At 35.8% G+C, this 22,945-nt stretch overlaps 1 protein-coding gene across 8 annotated transcripts in view; it reads left to right on the top strand.

Moving 5' to 3' along the window:
- Window positions 1-13,519, top strand: part of METTL14 (methyltransferase 14, N6-adenosine-methyltransferase non-catalytic subunit) — a 30,886-nt gene extending 17,367 nt beyond the window's left edge. For all 8 annotated transcript variants that reach the window (XM_058293449.1, XM_071214953.1, XM_071214952.1 and 5 more), the window contains 4 exons: window positions 647-739; window positions 2,959-3,075; window positions 4,134-4,344; window positions 11,722-13,519. In XM_058293449.1, the coding sequence (XP_058149432.1) occupies window positions 647-739; window positions 2,959-3,075; window positions 4,134-4,344; window positions 11,722-12,026 (726 nt within the window). In that variant the 3' untranslated portion in view covers window positions 12,027-13,519. The remainder of the gene's footprint in view (window positions 1-646; window positions 740-2,958; window positions 3,076-4,133; window positions 4,345-11,721) is intronic.
- Window positions 13,520-22,945: the final 9,426 nt, after the last annotated feature.

Raw genomic sequence — 22,945 nt, 5'->3', positions numbered from 1 at the left:
AAACAAACAAAAAAACTACCAAAGTCATAAAATGACTGCTTCTATAGTCATTTAGAAGAATATGTGTTTCCAAAATTTAGAAATTTAATTAAGAACTTTTTAAAAAATATGACATACTCAATTCATATAAATCAAACAAAATGAAAGGTTATAGATTTTTGTTTTTTCAGACTTAGTCATATATTTTAATTATGTATATTAACTTATTTAGAGCTGTTCAACAGATACTTGAGTCATAGTCTTCCCAAACAGTGTTATAGTTCATTTTAATTTTGTCCCTAAATATGGGGTCCTTTAACCTCTTTTCATATCAGTCTCTCTTTTCTGTAAAAGAAAGACTTGCTCTAGATTATCTCTCAAGCTGCATCTTACAAAATTCCCTAATTCTATAAATATATTTTCCTATAAGCTTGTTGTAGTATGCATGCAAGTGTGTGTGTTATTTATATATGGAATCAGAAAACAATGCTAGAATCAAGAAATTTTAAGGATAAAATTTGTTTTCCATTGTTCTTTCCAAATTAAAATGAGTACATTTAAAGAATACTTCTTGAGGGTACTAATAAATCACAATAAACATTCTTTTGGATTTATGATAAATGGGAAACAGAATAGTTTTGTATGATGCTATTTTGATTTCTTATAGATTATGAAGTTAGAAATTGATGAGATTGCAGCACCTCGATCATTTATTTTCCTTTGGTGTGGTTCCGGAGAAGGATTAGACCTTGGAAGAGTGGTAAGATGGTGGTTTTTGACAGTGGATTTTTAAATTCATAAGAAAAAAATGTAAGACAATATGTAGCTTAAATTTTGAAGATTAATGTTATTTTGTCCTTTATTTCTCTAGTAGTTCTGAAGAATCCAAAGATAAACAAAGTTCAGAAAAGAATGTAGGAAGGGCAATACTCCTAAGTCAGTTCATACTCGAGATGAATGTAGCTCTTTCAAAATATGATTTATTATAACTTAAGGAAGAGAATACTTTAGAGATTTGAAACTCCAAATTGCAGCTCGAATGAGCTCTTTAAGTGTCATTTACTAAAAGTAGCTAAAAGTTTTTCTAAATAGCATTGACTCCTTAACTACAAAAGTAAGTCAAGTCAAATTGTGAAAGTGATAGAGCATCTGGAATACATTTTAGTTTGAGTGAATAAATGACAGCAAGAAAGAATTATGTCAATTTATTTTTTTAAGTACCTTATATTTAATTTATTTCAGAGATTTTCTCTTTTTTGTTTTTGATGATAGTATTTTGGATTTCTAAATGGAAACAAAATAATATATGCTGTTTTATTTGAGAATAAAGGGAGTGTTGTGCCTAGTTGTCAGACATCTTCTATTTTGGTTTAAATTCTGCTGCTATCTGACTGAGACTTTGGGTAGGAAGGTATTTAGTCTTATGAGTCTCCATTTTCTCACCTGTTTGAATGGTAGTTTCCATTTTCAGAACATCTTACATGTTACACAAGAAATGATGTCATTTAATCATGCTAATTTGGAGAAGTGTCCTTTTAATAGGTAAAGAATTTAAGTAGGATTATTTGAGATACTAAAGTAGAATTATATTGAGATAAATTTATGCCCAAGTTCTTTAAAAATCTATAATCACTCTATAGTCTATGTATAAATCACAAGTTTGAGACTGTTGGGTAACATCATTGCTTCTGTCATTTATTAACCCCAAGGCAAGAGTACAACTATACTCGGGTTGGGTATCTCCATTCTTTCAGTGGCAGCTCCCCAACATACTATGCGAAAGCTCAGGAAATAGAAAAATGCTGTTTTTTACAGGCATTGGTAGTTACCTTTTTTAGCTCCAATATCTGGCCTTGGCATTTTCTTCCACCCCCCAAATTAAGTTGAAGGTGTTTAGGAGGAGGTTTTATATTATTGGTTGCAACAGTTTAGCATATTGGTGAAAGCAGGTTTTGGCCAAAAATAATTATAAAAATAATTCAGCATGAGAAATTGTCATGAACTTTTGGTAAATTAGTGGATTAGAGCATGTAGGGTTTCTACCCTTGTGGCGTTTAATGAACACCCAGTATGAAATAACTATTTGGTAACAGATTGATTTTGATCTTTGAGATTTAAAATAAAAATCTGAAGTTTCATTTTGAGGTGTATCTCACTTTACACAATTAAAGCATTCCTGAAAAGTGAGTGTATTCTATACTCAATATATTTTAAATGTACTTGATCATAGCACCAGCAATACTCTACTACACAGTTTACTTATTCCCCCCACTTACCCTTAAGTCAACAGAGAATAAGGACTATGGTTTATTTCTTTAATCCCAGCAGCTAGCCAGTATCTACATATATTAGGTCATCAAAAATACCACTTTGAGGAAAGCGTTAGGTTAGTATGTGTTATATGTTCATACATAACAGATACTAGGACACTAAGATTCAAATCTCTTTATTTTTTAGATTATATAAAGATGCCCCATAAAGAGATCTGCTTAACAATTTTAATAATCTTTGAATTTTTTGAAGTTCTTTGTATTAAATATAGAAATAGAGGTTTATAGCATACTCCCCTCTGAAAAGTTATCAGTTATAAAATTTTCAACAGATGGTGGAAAATTAGGGTGACCGAAATCAAATTATTTTTTAGATTATCTTGTAATTATAGAGAAGCTGAGTGTTTATGAGTAAAACTCAGCTTCTGTTGATGGCAAGAGAAGATAGTATTAAAGAATTGAGAAATTATTTAATTCTTTTCATGTCTTGGTATTTAATATTATATATCATATTTTATTCTTTAATATCCAAAAAGTATATATGTACTCTGTAACATGGTTATGTATTTAAAGACTGCCTTTCCTTTACTTCTGCAGTAAAACAAAATTACCATGCCCCTTTGGAATTTAATGTCTCAAATCTTTAGGAAAGTTTTTTAATGCTATTTGATTATTAAGTTAAGGTTTTTTAAAAAACTTTCATTTCTAGTGTTTACGCAAGTGGGGCTACAGAAGATGTGAAGATATTTGTTGGATTAAAACCAATAAAAACAATCCTGGGAAGACTAAGACTTTAGATCCAAAGGCTGTCTTTCAGAGAACAAAGGTATGGGCTTTACTGCTTTGTTTTCGTTATTTTCATTTTCTCTCAGGCTTTTTCAGCTCACTGTATACTGCTTAATTAATTTGAGTGGAAAGGTCCTTTTCTTAAACTTGTAAAAATGGCATTGAACAATACAAGAATATATCTGAAATTTAAAGTGTTTTATTCACTATATTATATCACCCTCCACTGTGCTAAAGACAAGAATATATTCCTGCATGTCCTAAATTTCTGGAATTCTAAGTCAGATAAGAGTTTTCGGCACCCTGGCTCCCCAAATATTTCCCTTTGTCAAGGCCCAGGAAAAAGAGACTCATAGTTGGCCAGCTAGGAAGCATAGTACTTTCCTTTTTTCCCTTTTCCTTTTTCCCATATAAAAACCCTGAGAACCTGCATCAGAATCCTGGAGAACCTCTACTTCATACGATTCAACCTGCTAGCATCTGGCATTAACAGTTTGTGTTCTTTGGTCTCTCCCTCTTTAGGAACCACTGGTGGGAAGATCTTTCTTAAGTCTTGGACTAGAAAATTCTTTTGTAGGGAAACTAACCCACCATTACCACTATTGAATCATGGCAGTTAAATTTATTTAACCCACCCTCCTCCACTCCCCATAGCCAGATTTAATAGGGAAGGTCGAAAAGAAAAGAAAATGGTTCGATTTTAATGTTTTCTTGAGTATTTTAAGTCTGTATCGATGTTTCCCTGTAAGTATAAAAGGACATATGCCTTCCCTATTGTTTTGATCTTGGGTCATATATGGTCCAGTATAGCATCATTTGAAGATTTGAGGTCAAAAGCCATCTTTTCACAACTGGTGAAAACTAATTTTTAACAAATGCTGCAGAGGAGATGACTACACGTTCCTTGGCAGACTTCCATATCCACAGATCCAGACTTTCCTATTCTGTTTTTGTTTTTTTTTTTTTTTTGCCCATAGAACTGTATCACAAAGATTCAGAGAAATGAATTATTTGGAATTGGGGCATCAGAAATATAAAATGTTATGAATTATAAGTTGATGAAAAGACATTAATTGTTCTGTTCTTATTGTTATTTAGGAACACTGCCTTATGGGGATCAAAGGAACTGTTAAACGTAGTACAGACGGGGACTTCATTCATGCTAATGTTGACATTGACTTAATTATCACAGAAGAGCCAGAAATTGGCAATATAGAAAAACCTGTAGAAATATTTCATATAATTGAACATTTTTGCCTTGGTAGAAGACGTCTTCATCTTTTTGGAAGAGATAGTACAATTCGACCAGGTAGGAGTTTAGTGGGTTTTTTTTAAATCTTTGTAGTTATTTGGGATATGAGTGTCAAGAAATAGGATACGGTGCTGTGTAAAATAAAATTATGCTGCGTTTAATATGCTTTCTTCTATGCCTCAAATATGCCTAGCTCATTCTTGCCTCCGTGTTCTTCCATGATTCTCTCTTCCTGCATTCAAATACCTACTAAAATGTCTGCTTCTCAGACAGGCCTCTTTCCACAACCCTATATAAACCAGCCAACTTCCTACTCCACTCCCTCTTCCCTTCGCTCTCTTTCCCTTTATTTTCTTTTCTTCATAGCACTTGTCACAATCCACATTATAGAGTCATGTGGGCGTATGTACATAGTCTTTGTATCATGGAAGGCAAAGACTGTCTTATTCACTTAATTCCCAGCACTTAGATCACTCAGTAAATATTGTGTTGAGTGAAGGAATGCATAAATGAGTAATTAAACAATCCTACAGAAAACAGCTGTACATTTGTGAAATACAGTTTGAAGTCTTAGTTTTGTCAGAAACTAAAAAACAAAATTTTAACTTTTTACTAAATTGGTATAATGTCAGTTTCCTATTTCGAAAAAAAAATGGGTAGAAAATCATTAGGCTTTCATGTTATAGAATTTTCCTTTTATGGGACACAGCTCTTATTGACAGTGTTAAAATAAGAGTAATTCTGTTTCTTTTGTTACTTTCTCAGAAAATATAAAACCATGTTTAAAGAACATTACATATTGCTTTAGTCACTATTAAAGAAAGAATAAAAATGAATATTTCATTGTACCGTGCTAGAAATATAGTTTAAAGATGGAAAGAGCTAGAATCTTGTTTTTGTTTTTTTAAACAAGTCTACATTTTTTGAGAAGGTAGTAAGAATAATTGAAGAAGTTACCATAGAATAATTGGCCTTAAAAGTACCTGAGAATTTAAAAGGAACTCTGATGTCTATTCCAAAAAAATAATCCTTAACATTGCCTTAATTTGTGTCTACAGCATAATCCCCTCCACCCCCACAGCTATTTCTTTGTAAGCATGTTTTGGTGATTACAATAACTTGAAAATGTTTCCACAATAGAAACTAATGGTCTCTAATTTCATAAAATTACTAAAAATAATAAAGAGAAATGTAAATCTGAAATCTCTTTACAAAGACTTTTTTTTCCCATGTTAAATGTTTGACTTTAGAGAAAGTGTCCTCTATGTTTAAAAGCAAATTTTTCAGGGCAATCTGTCAAAATTCATGCTAAAAAAATATTTCAATTCTAGGTATATAGCTCAGTGAACTATCTCAAAGTGATCACAACTCTGTAACCACTATTCAGGTTAAGAAGTAAATAATTCCCAGCATCCCTTTTGCTTTGTACTTATCACTGTTGGCTGCCCAAAGGCAGTCTCCTCTCTTGACATAAAACACTATAGATTACTCTTGGATTTTTATTTTTCCAATATTGACCTTTCTAAAATAATTTGATTTTAGTAGTTTGTTGATTTGTTTTTCCCTGTGCACATAATCATGCCATCTCCAAAAAAAAAAAAAAAAGAGTTTTTCTTTTTCCTTTCCAATTCTTATTCCTTTTTCTTTCCTTGCTGTACTGTCTAGGATTCAGTACAGTGATGAATAGAAGTGGTAATGGCAGGTATCATTGTCTCAGTCCTGTTCTCTGAATTTCTCCATAAAGAATGACCTTTACTATAGGTCATTTTGCCTTTTAACAGAAAAGAAAGTTTCCCTTTCAGCCTTAGTTTTCTAAGGTGTTTTTTATTTTGAATAAAAAATAGGTGGTGAATTTTATCAAATGCTTTTTCTGCATCTATTTAGATTAGGGGTTGGCAGAATTTTTCTATAAAGGGGCCAATGCTTAATATTTTACATAGACGATATGTAAATGAATGAATGTGGCTGCTTTCCTATGAAACTTTGAACCCCAAAACAGGTGACCTGATTTTGCTCAGGTCAGTTTGCTATCCCCCTGATTTAGGTGATCATATGGTATTTCTCCTTTACTGTGTTATGTGGTGAATTATATAGATTGATTTTCAAATGTTAAAATTTGACAGATTCCTGTTTTAGATTTCCTTGAATAAACCTACCTTGGTTGTGGTATGTTATCCTTTATATACATGTATCTCATGATTTTATTTTCTATACAGTGTTTTAGATTATTGCATTTATATTTCTGAAGAAGTTTTAAATTCTTATATTATCCTTACCAGGTTTTGGCATCCTTGTCTGGTTATTTTGGCCTGTTAAAATAAGTTGGGCATCATAAAACTTCTCTGGAAGACTGTATACAAGATTGGTGTTATTCTAAAATGATTGCATGAACCCATCTAGGCTTCAAGTTTCCTTTGAAAGGAAGTTTTAAATTATAGATCCAGTTTCTTTATTAATAAGAGGACGGTTCAGATTTTCTGTCTCTTATGTAAGTTCTGTTTTAGGGATTTGTTTCACCTAAATTTTCAAATATATTGGCATGAAGTTCATATTATTTGTATTAGTCAGCCAAAGGGATGCTGATGCAAAATACCAGAAATCGGTTGGTTTTAATAAAGGGTAATTATTTGGGGTAGGAGCTTACAGATACGAGGCCATAAGCATAAATTACTTCCCTCACCAAAGTCTATTTTCACGTGTTGGAGCAAGATGGCTGCTGATGTCTGCGAGGTTCAGGCTTCCTGGGTTCCTCTGGGCTTGGCTACTAGTTTCTCCACAAGGTCAGCTGTAGACTATGAGGCTTTCTAGGCATTGCCTCTCTCCACAAGGTCAGTTATAGATTATGAGGCAAATGACTCTGTGTCTCTCCCTGTGGCTTCAGCTTCAGCATCAAACTCCAACATTGAAAGCCCTCCAACTCTGTCTTTTCCCATGCCTTTTATCTGCGATTCCCCATGCAGTAGACTCAACGCCCTACTGACACAAGAGGTTTACCTGATTAAGTAATCAAGTAAACCTCTGACTCCACTATAATCTCATATGCCCAAAGGGAAAGACCACTATACAAACATAATCCAATATTTCTTTTTGGAATTCATCAATAATATCAAACTGCTTTATTCTTCTCTTATCTTTTTAATGTCTCTGGGATTTATTGGTATGTCTTCTTTTCAATTCCTAATATTGATAGTTTGTACCATCTTTGTTTTCATTTGATGAGTTATCAATTTTAATATTCATTTCAAAGAACAGATTTTTGTCTTTGTTAATCCTCTCTCTCGCATTTTTTTAAATTTTTTAATTTTTTAGGAGAACCACGGATTGAACCCAGGACCTCATACATGGTAGCAGGTGCTCAACCACTGAGCTAAATCTGCTTCCCAGTGAAAGTTGTGTGTGTGTATGTGTGTTTTAACAAATCAATTTTACTGATACATATCAACAAAGCCAATAATTCATCCAAAGTGCACAACCAGGGGCATTGGGCACAGTCACACAGTTGATGCACTCATCTCCCCACGCATCATGAAAGTGTTTGCTTTTGTTTTTAGGAGGTACGGGGATTGAACATGGGATCTTGTACATGAGAAGCGGGTGCTCAACCACTTGAGCTACATCTGTTCCTTTCTTACATGTTTGTTTTAATCTCTTTATGGTCTTTTTTAATCTTATTTTCTTCCTTCATTGGGTTTATTTTGCTGTTTTTCTATTTGAGGTATATGTTTAGTTCATTGATGTACACAGCTTTTCTTTGGTATATTGTTTTGTACTTTATTGTATTTAGAGCTCTCAGTTTTTTGAAGCACAATTTTATTGCATTCCAAGTTTGACACATAGTATTCTTATCATTTCTTTCAAAGCATTTTTTAAAATTTTCATTTTTACATATTTAATCCACTGATTATTGCTTTGTTTTTTGCTTTTTGACTTAATATCTTTGCAGTCAAATAACATACACGTAAGATTTCACTCCTTTGTTATTTGTTGTGATTTGTTTGCTTTATGACCCAATTTTTTTTTTTAAGATTTATTTATTTATTTATTTCTCTCCCTTCCCGGCCACCCACCCTGGTTGTTTGTTCTCTGTGTCTATTTGCTGCATCTTCTTTGTCTGCTTCTGTTGTTAGCGGCACGGGAATCTCTGTCTCCTTTTGTTATGTCATATTGTTGTATCAGCTCTCTGTGTGTGCGGCACCATTCTTGGGCAGGCTGCACTTTCTTTTGCACTGGGCGGCTCTCCTTATGGGGCGCACTCCTTGTGGTGGAGCTCCCCTACATGGGGGACACCCCTGCGTGGCATGGCACTCCTTGTGCTCATCAGCACTGCGCATGGGCCAGCTCCACATGGGTATGACCCAATTTTGACAAATGATCCAAGTCCAATTGAAAAGAATGATTATTCCGTTTTTGTTGTTAATTGTAGTAGTTCTTCATTGTGGCTTAGATCATCCATATCTTCATCAATTTTTTTAAACTGCTTATTTTATGAAGAACATCTGTTAAAATCTATTATGATTAAGGATTTGTTTTTTTCCTCATTTACTTGATCAATTTTTTGTTTGCATGTATATCAGTGTGTGTGTCTGTATTTGAGGCTGTGGTGTTATATGTATGTGAAATGTAGATTTTTAGACTTTATAGGTGGATTGACACTCAATATTATGAAATGTACTTCATTATCCACTGTTTTTGAAAATAGCTATTCCTGCTTTCTTTTGGTTTGTGTTTGCATGGAATATTATTTCCTTCCTTTTACTTGCAATTTTTCCACATTCTCACATATAAGATGTGTCTCTTGTGAACAACACATGGCTGCTTCTTCACCCAGTCTGACAAGTCTTACCATTTAATTGAGCTGTTTAGTCCAACTTTATTTAATGTGATTCCCGACACATTTGGGCATAAACTACCATCTTACTGTTTGCGTTACATTGGTATACATCTGTTCCATCTTCCTTTTCCTCTTCTTTTGGATTAAATATTATTCCATTTTCCTTTCTACTAGCATGCTAGATATTCTTTTATTGTTCCTTTAATGGCTATCTTGGAGATTGCAGCGTGTATCCTTGAATGACTGAAGTCTAAGTTAAAATAGCATATTGATTTTTAAAGGGTGGAAATGATGTGGTTAAATGTTATAGTTTCATTAATTTTTTTCAAATAAATTTCTCTCAAGGTACATGTATTTCATGCCTATATTATACACATAGTTTAAATATAGCTATAGAAGGAACTTTGAGTTGTTTAGACTTCATCTGCAAATAATATATGGACATCTTGTTTGGAAGTTCTGTGGATGAATTTACTCCTTTATCAAAATGAAAACATTTTGGCAGCAGAGCTTGTAGCAAGCAAGTGTTCATCTCCACCAGCTTAAAAGAAAATAACAGCACTAGACACTCAATTGGAAGGCTGTGTTTGTTCAGAAAACATAGATGTTCATTTATAATGAATATCAAGATTTTTGGCTCTAGTGTTTAAGTAAATAAGAAACAGATTTTTCTTTTCCATCATTAACCTGTCCTGTCCCAAATTAGCTGCTAAATCTGTGAACAATCACCAGTGGCAATTCCTGTTTTAAGGAAACAGAAAACATAAAGAAAAACCAAAATTGAGACTATTTGAGGAGTGAAAGGAAATATCAAACAGATGGCAGTCTTTTCATAGTTGAAAAGTCAGTGTAGCAACATGAAAGAAATTTTGAAGAGGAAAAACGGCTCATAATCTTTTTATTTCCAAGAATTATTTTCATATAATACCTTCAGTTCCTGTGCATATGAATTTTTATATAAATGACACTATTTTGAATTTTTCCCCTCACTTGGTATTATGTCAAATATTTTAAATAATTATCCATAATTACTTTAATGGTTTCATAGCATTGTTGTAATGATTTCATTGAGGGTATTTTCTTTGAAATAAGTAGAAGAAGCTAAGGAGTAGAGAGAGTAGATAAATTGTTAGTTAAGTGTACTTGTAGTATATGCATTGGAAGCAACTAAATTAGAGATTCTGCTTGATACCAATTTTTATTTATAATTACAATTTAAGTTTCAATGGAGTTCTTCTCTACCTATTTAGCTGTGGCCACTTTACCCACTTTAGATTGTAGATATCTTTCATACAGGATTTTCTTTTTTTTATATCTATACTAGTTGAACACAGTCTTAGAAGTACAAATACTAAAATTTGCTTGCAGACTGTCATCTAGACCTTTATGATTGCCCATTCTTGCAAAAATCATTTAGATCAAGAATCCAATTTTTAGAGATTACCTGATAAGTCGCCAGTGTCTCTTATAACACTCCATAAGCATATTTCCATGGTCCCCCAAAATACGTGTCAGTTACACAGATCACACCAGGGAAGCCCAAAGCATGGTGTCAGCTTGGGCATTTATAGTTAATTTGTAGTTCTTTTCATTCCAGACGTTTTAATCCAGAAGTCTATAAGCAATGTGGCCTAGCAGTGTCATTGACAGAAATACCCACAGAGGTTCAGTGCAGTGGAAATTCTGAGGAGAGGAATTATTTCATTTAGTGTATTAAGTATATTTGAATTGGATATTGATGGGTGGGATTTTCAGGAGGTTGATAGGATGGGAAAGAAAATATGAGGTAAGTATGGAAGCAAGCACTGTATTTTACTGAAACGTAGGCTTCATGAGAAACATTAATGAGAAATGTGATTGAAAAGTTAGGTTCAACCCCCATTGTAAAAGAAATAATGTTCAATATTTATGAATTTGGGCTTTGTGGAAAGCCTTAGAAGGTTTTTGATCCAAGAAGTGACATGTTTTAAGGTTTGCTTTAGGCTCTCCACTTTTAGAGGGAAGAGAAACTAGTTGTTGAGAGATCATTACAACATAGATGTTATCTGTCATATGTGTTTGGTATGGTGGGGGCTGGCCTAGTAGAAAAAGAAAGCTTAAATTTGAGGGTGGCAGTAGAAACAGAGAGAAGGGTAATGAATAGAAGCAACATGGTAGTTACAGAGTTTTTAGCACTTACTAGTTAAATATATGTTATAGTTGGGAAGAGTAGAAGCAAAAGTTAATTCCAAGATTGTGATCAGAAAATGATGGTACTGTATGTGTAAGTAAGAAGGTTATATATAATTTATTATAGTTTGATCAAGGCCAAACTCAGCATATAATAATTTTTTTCTAAGTGCTGTTCACACAGAATGTATAACATGGATGGTGACAATAAGGAGAATATATTACAAATGTTACCACCAGGAGAAATGAGATAGATTCCTATGAAATATTTAACATGTGACCATGATTCAGTGCCATGAGTCCTGTAAAAGAGAGCAATACTGGGTGAGTGATAGGGACATCTTTACTAGTGCAGTAGGGAATTGAACTAGGCCCTAATGGATCAATAAGAGTTGGGGGGAGAAAAAGATAATCTTTTTTCCCCTCAATTTCAGGCTGGCTTACTGTTGGACCAACTCTTACGAACAGCAACTACAATGCAGAAACGTACGCATCCTATTTCAGCACCCCTAATTCCTACTTGACTGGATGTACAGAAGAAATTGAGAGACTTCGACCAAAGTCACCTCCTCCCAAATCTAAATCTGATCGGGGAGGTGGAGCTCCCAGGGGTGGAGGGAGAGGTGGAACTTCTGCTGGTCGTGGACGAGAAAGAAATCGATCTAACTTTCGTGGAGAAAGAGGTGGCTTTAGGGGAGGCCGTGGAGGAGCACACAGGGGTGGCTTTCCACCTCGATAATTTCTGAAGAACTGATCCTGTTACCACCCCTCTATTTTCATAATTTCAGTTTGAATTTCAGTTGAGAGACATATTTTAGAACTTAATTACAGCTCTTACTTTGCTTATTACTCTAAGCTGCAGGGGTTTCTTAGCCAGCCCCCCCTAAAAATGTCACATGCTGTCTAGTTTTGTGCAGGATAAATGAGTGCTCATGCCCTTTGTCATATGAATGTAACTGAAAAGAATGGAACAACACAAATACCTTCACCTTCAGAGACTGCCTGAGTTTTATTCTGATATATTCCAACTAATTGCAATGGCTTTCGCTTTTTAGAAATAGTTGAACAGCGAAGAAGACCCACTTTGTAGTGCCGACAGGAGTTGAGATATTGTACATCCTGCCACTGCTGTCACAGCAAATGGGAAGCTGTTTGGGAGCCTTGATAGAATGGCATTCTATCAAGACAGTAAACTTCTGTGTGGATTTTAACATTTTATTGAGATAGACAGCTTTTTTTTTTAATCAACTCAGATATTATTTGAGTATTGTGGCAGACTCAAAAAGCTCATCATCATATTAATGTAGCTACAGATGATTCTTGATCATGCTACCTTAGAAGCAGACACAAGGACAAAAACCACGTGCTAGAACATTAGTATGGACTTGAACTTAGATTGACCTTTGAAACAGTTTTATATTCCTTAGCAAAATTAACATAACAGAGACAACAGCAAAGACACCTGGTTATCAGGTGTTTGGTTTAAACATTTTGAGGAATAAAGTACTTGGTGATGAGGAAATGACATATATCTTTAAACTTATGGAGAAAGCTTAATGTGCAAACCAATTACAGAAATCTGTCAAGAATACAGCTTGGAAAATGGAACTGTGGTTGCCTTTTATTAAAACCATATGTTGTGATGTTTGTAAAAGGGACTGGTTTTGCATATCAATTTGTTGTCTAAGACTCTGCTGTTAATTCTCTTTCTTTAACTCATGTTTTAAATCAATTTGCTAGATTTTATGAATGAAGTATTCTTGATAAATACATTTTTTTATTTTGTGTATGATTTTTCTAATGAAACCTTAAACCTTTAATATCTGGGAGTCTGTATTCTATAAGTGGAATTACTGTTGTTGTCAAATGAAGAAAGGACTAACATAAAATCAAATACTTCTTTTTGGTCTCTGATGCATTTTAGTGGCCATTCTGTTTTTCATTGGCTCATTTTATACAAGGTAAGGTTCTACCACTAAAGACATAACTGAAGATAAGGACTGAATTTTAGAAATAGTGTTGAGATCCTTATAAGCCTAATGAGTTTAACTTGCTCAAATTGCTAGTACTGTATGGAGCGGGTATTATTTGACTAATTCCTTCTTGGATGTAGATGTTATATGTATTATGGATGGTAGAATTTTTGCTGTTAGACTGATGCTGTTTTCATCTTCATTAATTACAAATTATCTAAAACAGAACTATATTTATTAAAGTTGACCTGTGAATGAAGAGAATAGAATGAAGTTCCATTTGCCCACTCATGGGTCCTTAGAATTGTCTGCTTATGAGTGACCCTATCCCATGCATAGGACTGTAGTATGTCCCATGCCCTTACCCTAAAGGAGGGAAGATGGCCTTCCTGGTGCTCACCTGCCCCAGTCACCTGTGAGATCTCTATTACAAGGACATCTTTCTGGGAGTCAGGGCAGCTTGTAGGTTGAAAGTAGAGAGGAGCCAGAGCCCACCGTATTTAGAAGAGAGCAAACAGTGTGGTTGGTGGAAAAAGAAGATCAAGAATTTATCCTTTGGACAGTATAGTATGGACTTTTTAATAACAGGATGGAATACTTGCTAATTTGACAACCTTTCACCTTTAGTAAAGATCATGGTATCATTTTTACAATAGAATATTTGTTCATTGAGGAATGGTTTCCAAGGAAGAGTCATTAATCTTTTCTTCTAATTATATTTATATCTTATATTTTCACAGAATTATTTATAAATCACCAAAAATAAATTAACTTCTAGTTGCTACAATTACTGATTTCTAATATATACAATTGTATATATTTCTAATTTCTAATATATATAATTACTGATTTCTAATATATAGATAAATTTTTCAGTTTAAAAAGTTCCAAGATCAGCATATCTAATATTACACAAAATTACAATTCTAGATGTTCTAAGACTGGTGCTAATAATTTATCCTCATTGGAAACTGTTCTCCCTGTTGACTCCATTCTTTTAGAAGATGGGAATTGGAAGGCCTAAAGTGCTGCCTAAATAGGAGTCCTTTTCTGCCTAACTGTAGAGAACAGAAAAGGGGAGGAGGTTGATGATGTCAGATAGAAGATTTTGTGATGGAGAAAAGGGTAGCATGGTCACCAAACGGCAGAGAGGCAGAAGGCAAAGTGTTGGCCAGGAAGTGGAAATCAGGCATCAAGTCGGTGTTGTTGCCAGCTCATATATCAGATTTGGAATAGATCAGTACTGCAGCAACAGTATACTCTTCTGGTATCATTGGTAAGTAGAAGAGACACTTTAGCAGAAGGGCCCTTAGATCATAAATGTAGAAATTTAATCTCCTGCTATAGTTTCATTTTAAATTAATGTAGTTGTAATGGCAGGGTATCTGGGAGTTAAGTGTGCTATCAATCAGCTGAAATCCTTGCGTCACAGCTGTTACTAGAAATGATCCCTTTTCATGTCTTTTAAAATACCTTCTACCTATCTTAATTGCTAAGTCATGTCTTACTGATAAGAGTTGGACTTTGAAGTATAGCTCCAGATCTTACTAATTTGTTAAATAGAATCCTTATTACTTGACAAAATGATAGCCCAATTGGAACTCATTCTAAACAGCAGGCTTCGATCTGAAGAGTCATTTTTGTGAGCTATTGAAAATAAAAACCTTTGCTTCTTAGAAAGGTCTTTCTTAGAATAATCGTGTAATCTTTTGGCCCATGTAGGACTTTTAGCATTATCCTGCTTTGATGTTTAGTGATAGGGGCTGAACTTTAGTTGGAGTCTCAAATTATCTGTAGTCAGTTTTGAAGCTATTATATAAATCTTAAAGGCTTCCTAGAGGTCCAGTAAATAGTCCATTCTGTCTCTTGAAATCTTTGGAAACTCCACAATGGTTCTGCTCTCAAGACCTCTTATTTACTTAAAACACTATCTAGATAAGTTGGACATCTTTTTCCAGTAAACCCTCTTTACAATATTTTAAAATGTTTTAAATTATCAGTTTCAGTATGAGTTTATAATTCTTGCCTCTCTGAATGGAGTTGCTAATAAACAGTGAAATCAGATAAGGTAGGTTTTACCAAAAATAATTCTAAATAATTGAGACTGTAAAGATGAGCAATGTAAAATGGATAAAGGAACCCAGCATATAATACAACTCAGTGAAGCAAGCCATCATTGCTTCACTTATTTATTTTTCCCCTTTTAATCACAAAAGACCGTTTTCACCCTTTGAGTTTTCTCAAGTCCTCTGTAAGAAAAGCAGGGCAGTACAAAGTGCTGTAATAAATGGCCACTGACTCTTGGTCTCAGTGCCATGAGATAATATAGGGAGAGGTGGGCACTGGAAAACATGTGTCTTGGGTAAGATGGATGTCACTTGTCAGCCCCAGATAACTTTCACCATGGAGGCATGAGGGTAAATTTGAGATTGTCATGTGAAATCGCCCTCATTTTTAGATGCTGACATTTAAAATAGTTTGCATCCTTTGCTTACATTTTCCTTTCAGGAAACTAAAATTTCTTAACAGTAGCTTAGTTAGCTAAATCATGCATTGTTTAAACTCTGACTTTTAAGTAATGTGACAAACTTTACTAAAATAAGAGAGGAAAATGTTACTTATTTGGGACAGGAAACCATCACCTTTGAAAGTATATAGTTAGCATATTTTAGAACAGGCAAAAATAAGATTAAAGGCATAGACTAACTTGAAAGGTACGTATATATTGTGACTAAAAGCAATTCATCTGCTGGTGGAAGAAAATGTAGAGGTTCAGGCCTTTATTGTCAAAACACATTATATAATCCTACAACTGTACAAGCTTTTAGTTTATAATTACAGTTGTTAATGGTCATAGAGAATGACTACCTTATCCTGTTTGTTGCTGTTGTCTTTTTGAAAGTGGAGGACAAAAAGCCAAAATTGAATAATTTGTTTAAAGATACCTAGTTGTTTATGCTTATTAAATTACCAAGGCAGTTGCTTAAATGTCTTGTGGAATTTGCTATCATTTTATAGGTTTATGCTTTTCAAGACAACTTTTAGGTGAAGGAGAGGTGATTTTTTAGTAAGAGTAGTGCCCATAGATCAGGTAAGTTACAATAGGTAGATCAGTTTTTGGCCTTGTCCAATAAACATATGCACGATAAGTGGAAGTTCAATAGCTTTCTTACCCACTATTATGTTTTACTGAAAAAAATTTTAATGCATATAAGCATGATTAAGAATATATTTATAAATATAATTCCAGAGCAAAATTTGAGAAAATATAAGCACATATATCAGCCTGTTAGTTAATTAGCTCCCTGAATCTTAAATTCCTTCTTGAGATGATGCCGACAATATATTGAATCAGAAAGTCTTCAGAATCGTTGAATCGTTTTGGCCCTCATTCCCAAGTGTAATTGCTTTCATTTATCCTGATTCCAGTGAAGACTAGCCATTCCATCTGATACTGCCTTTGTCTACTAATTTAACCCTAAGCTTATCACGCTGTTGTTTGGGCTCTTAGATTTTAGTCTTCATCATTTACTTCATGAAAGCAGTGGTGTGCTTTCTCAGCTTCTAGTGTGTGGAGTATAGTAAATGCTCAATAAATAGTCTCTTACTCTCTTGCTTGGTTAATAATTCCCAGAGGATTTTTAATAGCCTTTTTTGAATTCTTTTGTCTTCAGCTGATGCGTCTTGCTGCACGAGAGGACTGTTTCTCTATTAAGAATTTTTTATCTCTCAGGAAAGAGGACATTGTTCTTTGAGGCTGAGGAAACCACATTACTGAAGTAATTTCCACTGAATTATCAGTTTTCAGTAGTCCTGAACAGGACTTTGATCTGATCTGACTTTAAAGTCATCTGACTCTGTCCTCAGGACATACGTTTCTAAATGTTGTTGTTTAATAGGTTGCATTTGGCAACCTATTAAAATAAGTAATTTAACCACATCCATCTCACCTGATTTAATGATAGTCTAAGTAAAAAATTAGACTACATTTTTCTTATGAGTACAAGCGGACCTAAAGGAGAGGTGATTGCCCAAAAGTAAAGATGGAACAGGATGGAGAGTAAGGGTAAGGAGGCATCCAGGAGTCTCAGGAAGTTGCCACAGATCAGTAACATGCCCCAGGGAGGGATAATCTCACTGGCAAATAGTTAAGTGGTTCACCTGCAGTCTCCAGACCACATATTCATGTTCCCCCAAGTATGGCATGAAAAGAAGAGAGCTCTGAACATCAGGAAACTGGGGAGCTTTGACACTGGGCATCAGTGTGGACCAAACACTGTAAATTTCCCTGCCAGTTCTGTGGGATAGAGATTGAGATTCAGTTAAGTTGATTTTAAAAATAGGACTTTTTTTTTCACACACCAGAGTTTATTATTGCAAATTCGTATCTGCTAAGTCTGATTTTCCCCAATTCATACATGTAACCTTTTGCCACATGGGCATATTTGACCCCTGAAACACTAATTAGGTAACATTCATCTAAAACATAGGGTATTCTAAAACTACATTTTTCAAATGTGAATAATATGTGTTTAAATAAAGATTTTCATTGATCTCAGGAATACATTTTGAAAAATACCAACTCAAAGAAACTATCTTATTCCATAAAAGAGCTTGAATTTGCAAATTACTACAAATAATTACACTTACTATGTGTCAGGAACTTTTCTGAGTCCTTTAAGTTTTATATTTATAACAATTTAAAAATATATCAGAAGAATACACAGCTCAAAAATTCTTGTAAAATTCATTAACCTTGAGGCTAAATCTGCAGTTACTATTGCTTGAAGATAGTTTCCCTAACTAGATATACTAATTTTGCTTCTCTAAATTATTTTGTTCACTATGTGATTTAAAATTGAATTTTCATGTATTAAGTTCAGATGACGGGTCTGGAAGTCATGTTTGGGAGGAAATGTTTTGGGAAAGATAGTTTGATCTGGACAAGAAATGATAGGGAGACGTGATTACCTTTGAAAAGATCTGAAAACTGCTATCAAGTAAAGGAGGAATTCAACTGTGGCCTCAAGAGACACAGAGCTTGCACCAAAAGGGAGCCGTTTCAGGATAATCGTCTGCTAAATATAATTTTCTTGCAAATAAAATTGTTTATAAATAGCTCTTTGGGAAAGGAGTGAGCCTCACATCACTTTCTCAAGCAGAGGCCAAGGAAAATACTCATTTGAGATGATGACTAGGGGATTGCTCTTGCCTCTTCTAACTAAAATTTTGTTTATCTTCTTATCCAGATTAGTTGTGGTAATAAATCTTGTGTTTTCAGCAATTAAATGTGTATAGTCAAATCCTACACTCTCCACCAACCCCCTCAGACCTCCTCCCCTCCCCCTCAAAGAATTGCCTTTTCTGGAAGATGACTCACTTTAACCTTACAGGAAGGTTTCAGACAGTGTGTAATGCCTTCTAGTGGAGCTGAAATGCAATTTCAGATTACCTTTCCATGTTGGAAAAAATTGGTCTAAAATTTGATCTTGACTTATTAAAGATTTATTTTAGGGACGCATATGTGGCTCAAGTGATTGGGCTTCCCTCTACCATATGGAAGGGCCCAGGTTTGATCCCTGGAGCCTCCTGGTAAAGGCGTGCCCACAGGGCAAGCCAGTGCCCGTTCGGCAAGCCACGCAGCAAGATGATGCAACAAAAGAGAGACTAAGGGGAGAGTCAAGGTGGGATGCAACAGAAACCAGGAACTGAGGTGGTACAAGTAACAGGGAACCTGTCTCCACATCGCAGGTCGCCAGGATCAAATCCCAGTGAATCCTAGAGGAGAAAAAAAAGACAAAAAGAGAAACACACACAGAAGATCACACAGTGAAAGGACATAGCAAGAAAACAAAAAACCCCAGCAGAATGGGGAGGGGAAGGGGGAGGGAGAAGGGGAGGGGAAGATTAAAAAAGATTTGTTTCTCCCCACCCCTTTGTTTTTCACTTGCTGTGTCTGTCTTCCCTGCTTTAGGAGGCACCGGGAGCCAAACCTGGGACCTCTGATGTAGGAGGGAGGTGCCTAATCACTTGAGCCACCTCATCCTGCTTTTCCTCCTCAGGTCTTTTGTTGCATCATCTTGCTGCATCAGCTCGCTGTCTTTAGGAGGCACCAGGAACCACTGCTTTTGTTGTGTCTCTCACCATGCTTTTTTCCTTCTTGTGTCTCTTGTGTCAGCTTGCCATGCCTGCCCATTGTGCCAGCTCACTGTCTTATCTAGGAGGCACTGGGATCCGAGCCAGCGACCTCCCATGTGGTAGGTGGGAGCCCAGTTTCCTGAGCCACATCTGCTTCCCAACTTTTATTATTCTATTACTAGAGAAACATAACTTTCCAACGGGATGAGCATTTCTTAATTATCCTCAGTCTAATGTCATTAGGTTTCAATATCTAGGAAGTAAAGGTGATACTATTCAGTAACATTCCTCAAAGATGTGCCTTGAGTGAGTGAGTGAACTATTAATTTTTCATAACGGTCCCCCAACATTCAAAATACAAATTCTTGTTTTTGGTTTATATAATATTGAGGTGTTAACACTGAAAGCAGCTTAGGCTGCAGTTTTCTTGTACTGATGAGTTTAATCTCTGAAAACCATCTTAATTCCCAGGGAACAATTCTGTAACATTTAAAGATAGTAGCTTGATTTTGAGGTGGTTAATCAAGAAACTCATGGCATAGTAGCAAATACAATCAGAAATAGAGTAATCCTAGTTTTCACAATTTGTAGTAAGTTTAAAAAAAGTACAGCGACGGACACTTAAATAACACTTATTATGTGTCAGGCACTTTTCTAAGTCCTTTAAGTATATAAACTTAATCCTTAAAACAAACTGGGTAGAAAATCAAGGCACAGAACAGTTTCTAACTTGCTCTAGATCATACAGCTAATGGTGGAGCTAGTGTAGAAACTCATGTAGTTGCTCCAGAGCCCTTGCTCTTAGCCATTCTGTCTGTTGCCTCTCAGGGTTTGCTGGGGGTACTATTTCAGAACACCCATCTGGCACTTACACCATTTTATTGTTTTGTTTTCAGGAGACACCGGGAACTGAACCTGGGATCTCCTATGTGGAAAGCAGACACTAAACTGCTTGAGCCACAACTGCTCTCCTGTGCTGTTATATCCACTTCCCTTCTGTTTTCCAAAGGTATATTTTTTCCCTCGGTCTTCAGTCTTCATCATTCTTTTGAATTCAGTACTCCCACTATTTTTATACATAATGCTGGCTTCTTTCCATCAACATTTAAGTATCAAATCCCTATCTTAAGGAAAAAAATTCCTCACCTGTGACCTTCTAATCCTCGAGTTGCCTCCACTTTGTCCCTCCTTCCTCAGCCTATTCCAATCTAGTGTTTATCCTCACTGATCCAGTGAAAACTGCTTTCGCTAAAGTCACTCATGACCTTTTTACTAAATCCAGTATATATCTAGTCTTTATTCTAATTTGTCTATTGGAAGCCTGTAACTTGGCTGGCTCACTCTATGTTCCCCTCTTTCCCCTTGGCTTTGTGACAGCCTCTTACCAGGTTTTCCTTCTTCTTTCTCAGTCCCAGTCTCCTTTACAGATTTTCATTTTACTGTCTGCCTCTGGGATCTGCTGCTTTTTCACTCTATAGTTACCCTAGGTTATTTCAGGCACTTGTGTGACTTCTATTTCTCTATGTGTAAATGTCTTGAAAATCAGCCCCAAGCTCTCCAGAGCCCCAGACCCATATTTTTACGTGTGACAGATGATTTCAGTTTGCTATATTGCCATCTGCCTCAACATATATTCATTTGAACTCAAACCTTCCCTCTACCACTTACATACATATGCACACACACACAATCTGCATTTACCATCTCCCCTCCTTTTAGGAATAGCCTCAGTCTACTCAGCTGCTCAAAGCAGAAACTTGACAGTCATTTTTATTTTCTGACATTTTGTTCTCCTTACTAATTTCATCTGACAACCCTCCGCCCCCAAATAGTCCAGGCTACCATGAACTAGGATAGAGTACTCTGACAACCTCCTAAATTGATCTCTGCTTCCAGTTCTGCCACCTTACAAGTCCAAAGTAATATTTCTAAAGAGTCACTCTGGTGCCTAAATCACTACAAATGTCTTAAGTTTGTCATTAGGATTAAGTCCAAACTCCCCCTTTACCGGGACTCACCTTACCACCCATCCAGCTTTATCTTTGGCCATGTAGTCTCTCATGAGTAAGTTCCACCCAAGTTTAAGTTCTTTAATTCATTGACAAGGTAATATGCTCTTTCCCATTCTGAGCCTTCATGCGCATCTTCCCCCCACTGGAATATTTACCAGTATTCCCCATTACTAGCCTGATATCTACTAAATTTTTTTTTATAGTAGGCTTTTTTTTCTTTAAGATTTATTTTCCCCCCTCCCTCCATTGTTTGCTCTCTGTGTCCATTCACTGTGTGTTCTTTTGTGTCTGCTAGTATTCTTATTAGGCAGCTCTGGGAACCGACCTGGGACCTTCCAGAGTGGGAGAGAGGTGATCATTCTCTTGCACCACCTCAGCTACCTGATCTGCTGCATCTCTTATTGTCTCTCCTCTGTGTCTCTTTTTGTTGTGTCATCTTGCTGCGCCAGCTCTCCGCATGGGCCAGCACTCCACGTGGGCCAGCTTACCACATGGGCCAGCTTGTCTTCACCAGGAGGCCCTGGGCATCAAACCCTGGACCTCCTGTATGGTAGACGGGACCCCAATTGCTTGAGCCCCATCTGCTTCCCTACTAATTTTTTCGGTACTTCCTCTGGGAAATCTTTACTGACTACATACCCTCCCTAGCTACACAAGGTCAGCTATCCCTGTTATGCGCTCACTGTAGTACTTCATGGCACTTAGGAAACTTTGTTGTCATGTGGAGATGGCAGGGATCTCGTCTGTGCCATTCCTTATTGTCTAGCTTCTAGTAGACACCACAGAGCCTGGCACACAGATGGTGTGCAAAAAATATTTGTTGAAGAGCACACAGTACCCTCCCAGAATGGCACAGTCTGTGTTTGAACACCTAATTACTTAGAAAATTCTTTCTACTAAGCAGCACCTTGTCACTCCTGGTTATTGATATGGTTCTGTACCCTAGGGAACACGGGACAAATCACTGAACTGTCTTCTAATGAATAAAGGAATGTGCTCTGTGGCTCTGTTCCACGGTGTGGTGCCTATACCTGCACCGTCGTCTGGGTATGGTCTCCCCTCTGAGCAGAGGGGGACCATCACTTACTCACTTGACATGCAATCCTTGATATAAAGTGACGAGATCACATTTGCTTTTATCCAATTACTGATTCATAGTGACAAACTCCCTGAGTTCATTTTTAATATCTGTTGTTCCCAAGAAGCATCTCGCCCACTCCTGCATGTGCATTTGTTTTTTGGACCCAAGTCTACAATCTTACACTTCTTGTTAAAATCATCCAAGTCAGTCTAAAACATCATGACAGTTGGCTAACATGGGGGGATTCGAATCCTGTCAGTGCATCTGTGATTCTACTCAATGTGAAATCTACTAATTTAATAAATAAACTTTACTAGTCATGTAATCATAGACATGGTACATAATCACTTCAAGCCTGTTTCTTTATGTGTAAAATGGGACAGGTAATAGGCTTGGAGTTGCTGTGAAGAACAAAAGTGGCAAAGTTCGCAGAGCACTTAGTACAGTTCCTGGG

Source organism: Dasypus novemcinctus, chromosome 1 (assembly GCF_030445035.2).
Source record: "Dasypus novemcinctus isolate mDasNov1 chromosome 1, mDasNov1.1.hap2, whole genome shotgun sequence".
NCBI classification, from domain to species: domain Eukaryota; kingdom Metazoa; phylum Chordata; class Mammalia; order Cingulata; family Dasypodidae; genus Dasypus; species Dasypus novemcinctus.
This window is presented reverse-complemented; position numbering and strand designations above follow the sequence as displayed.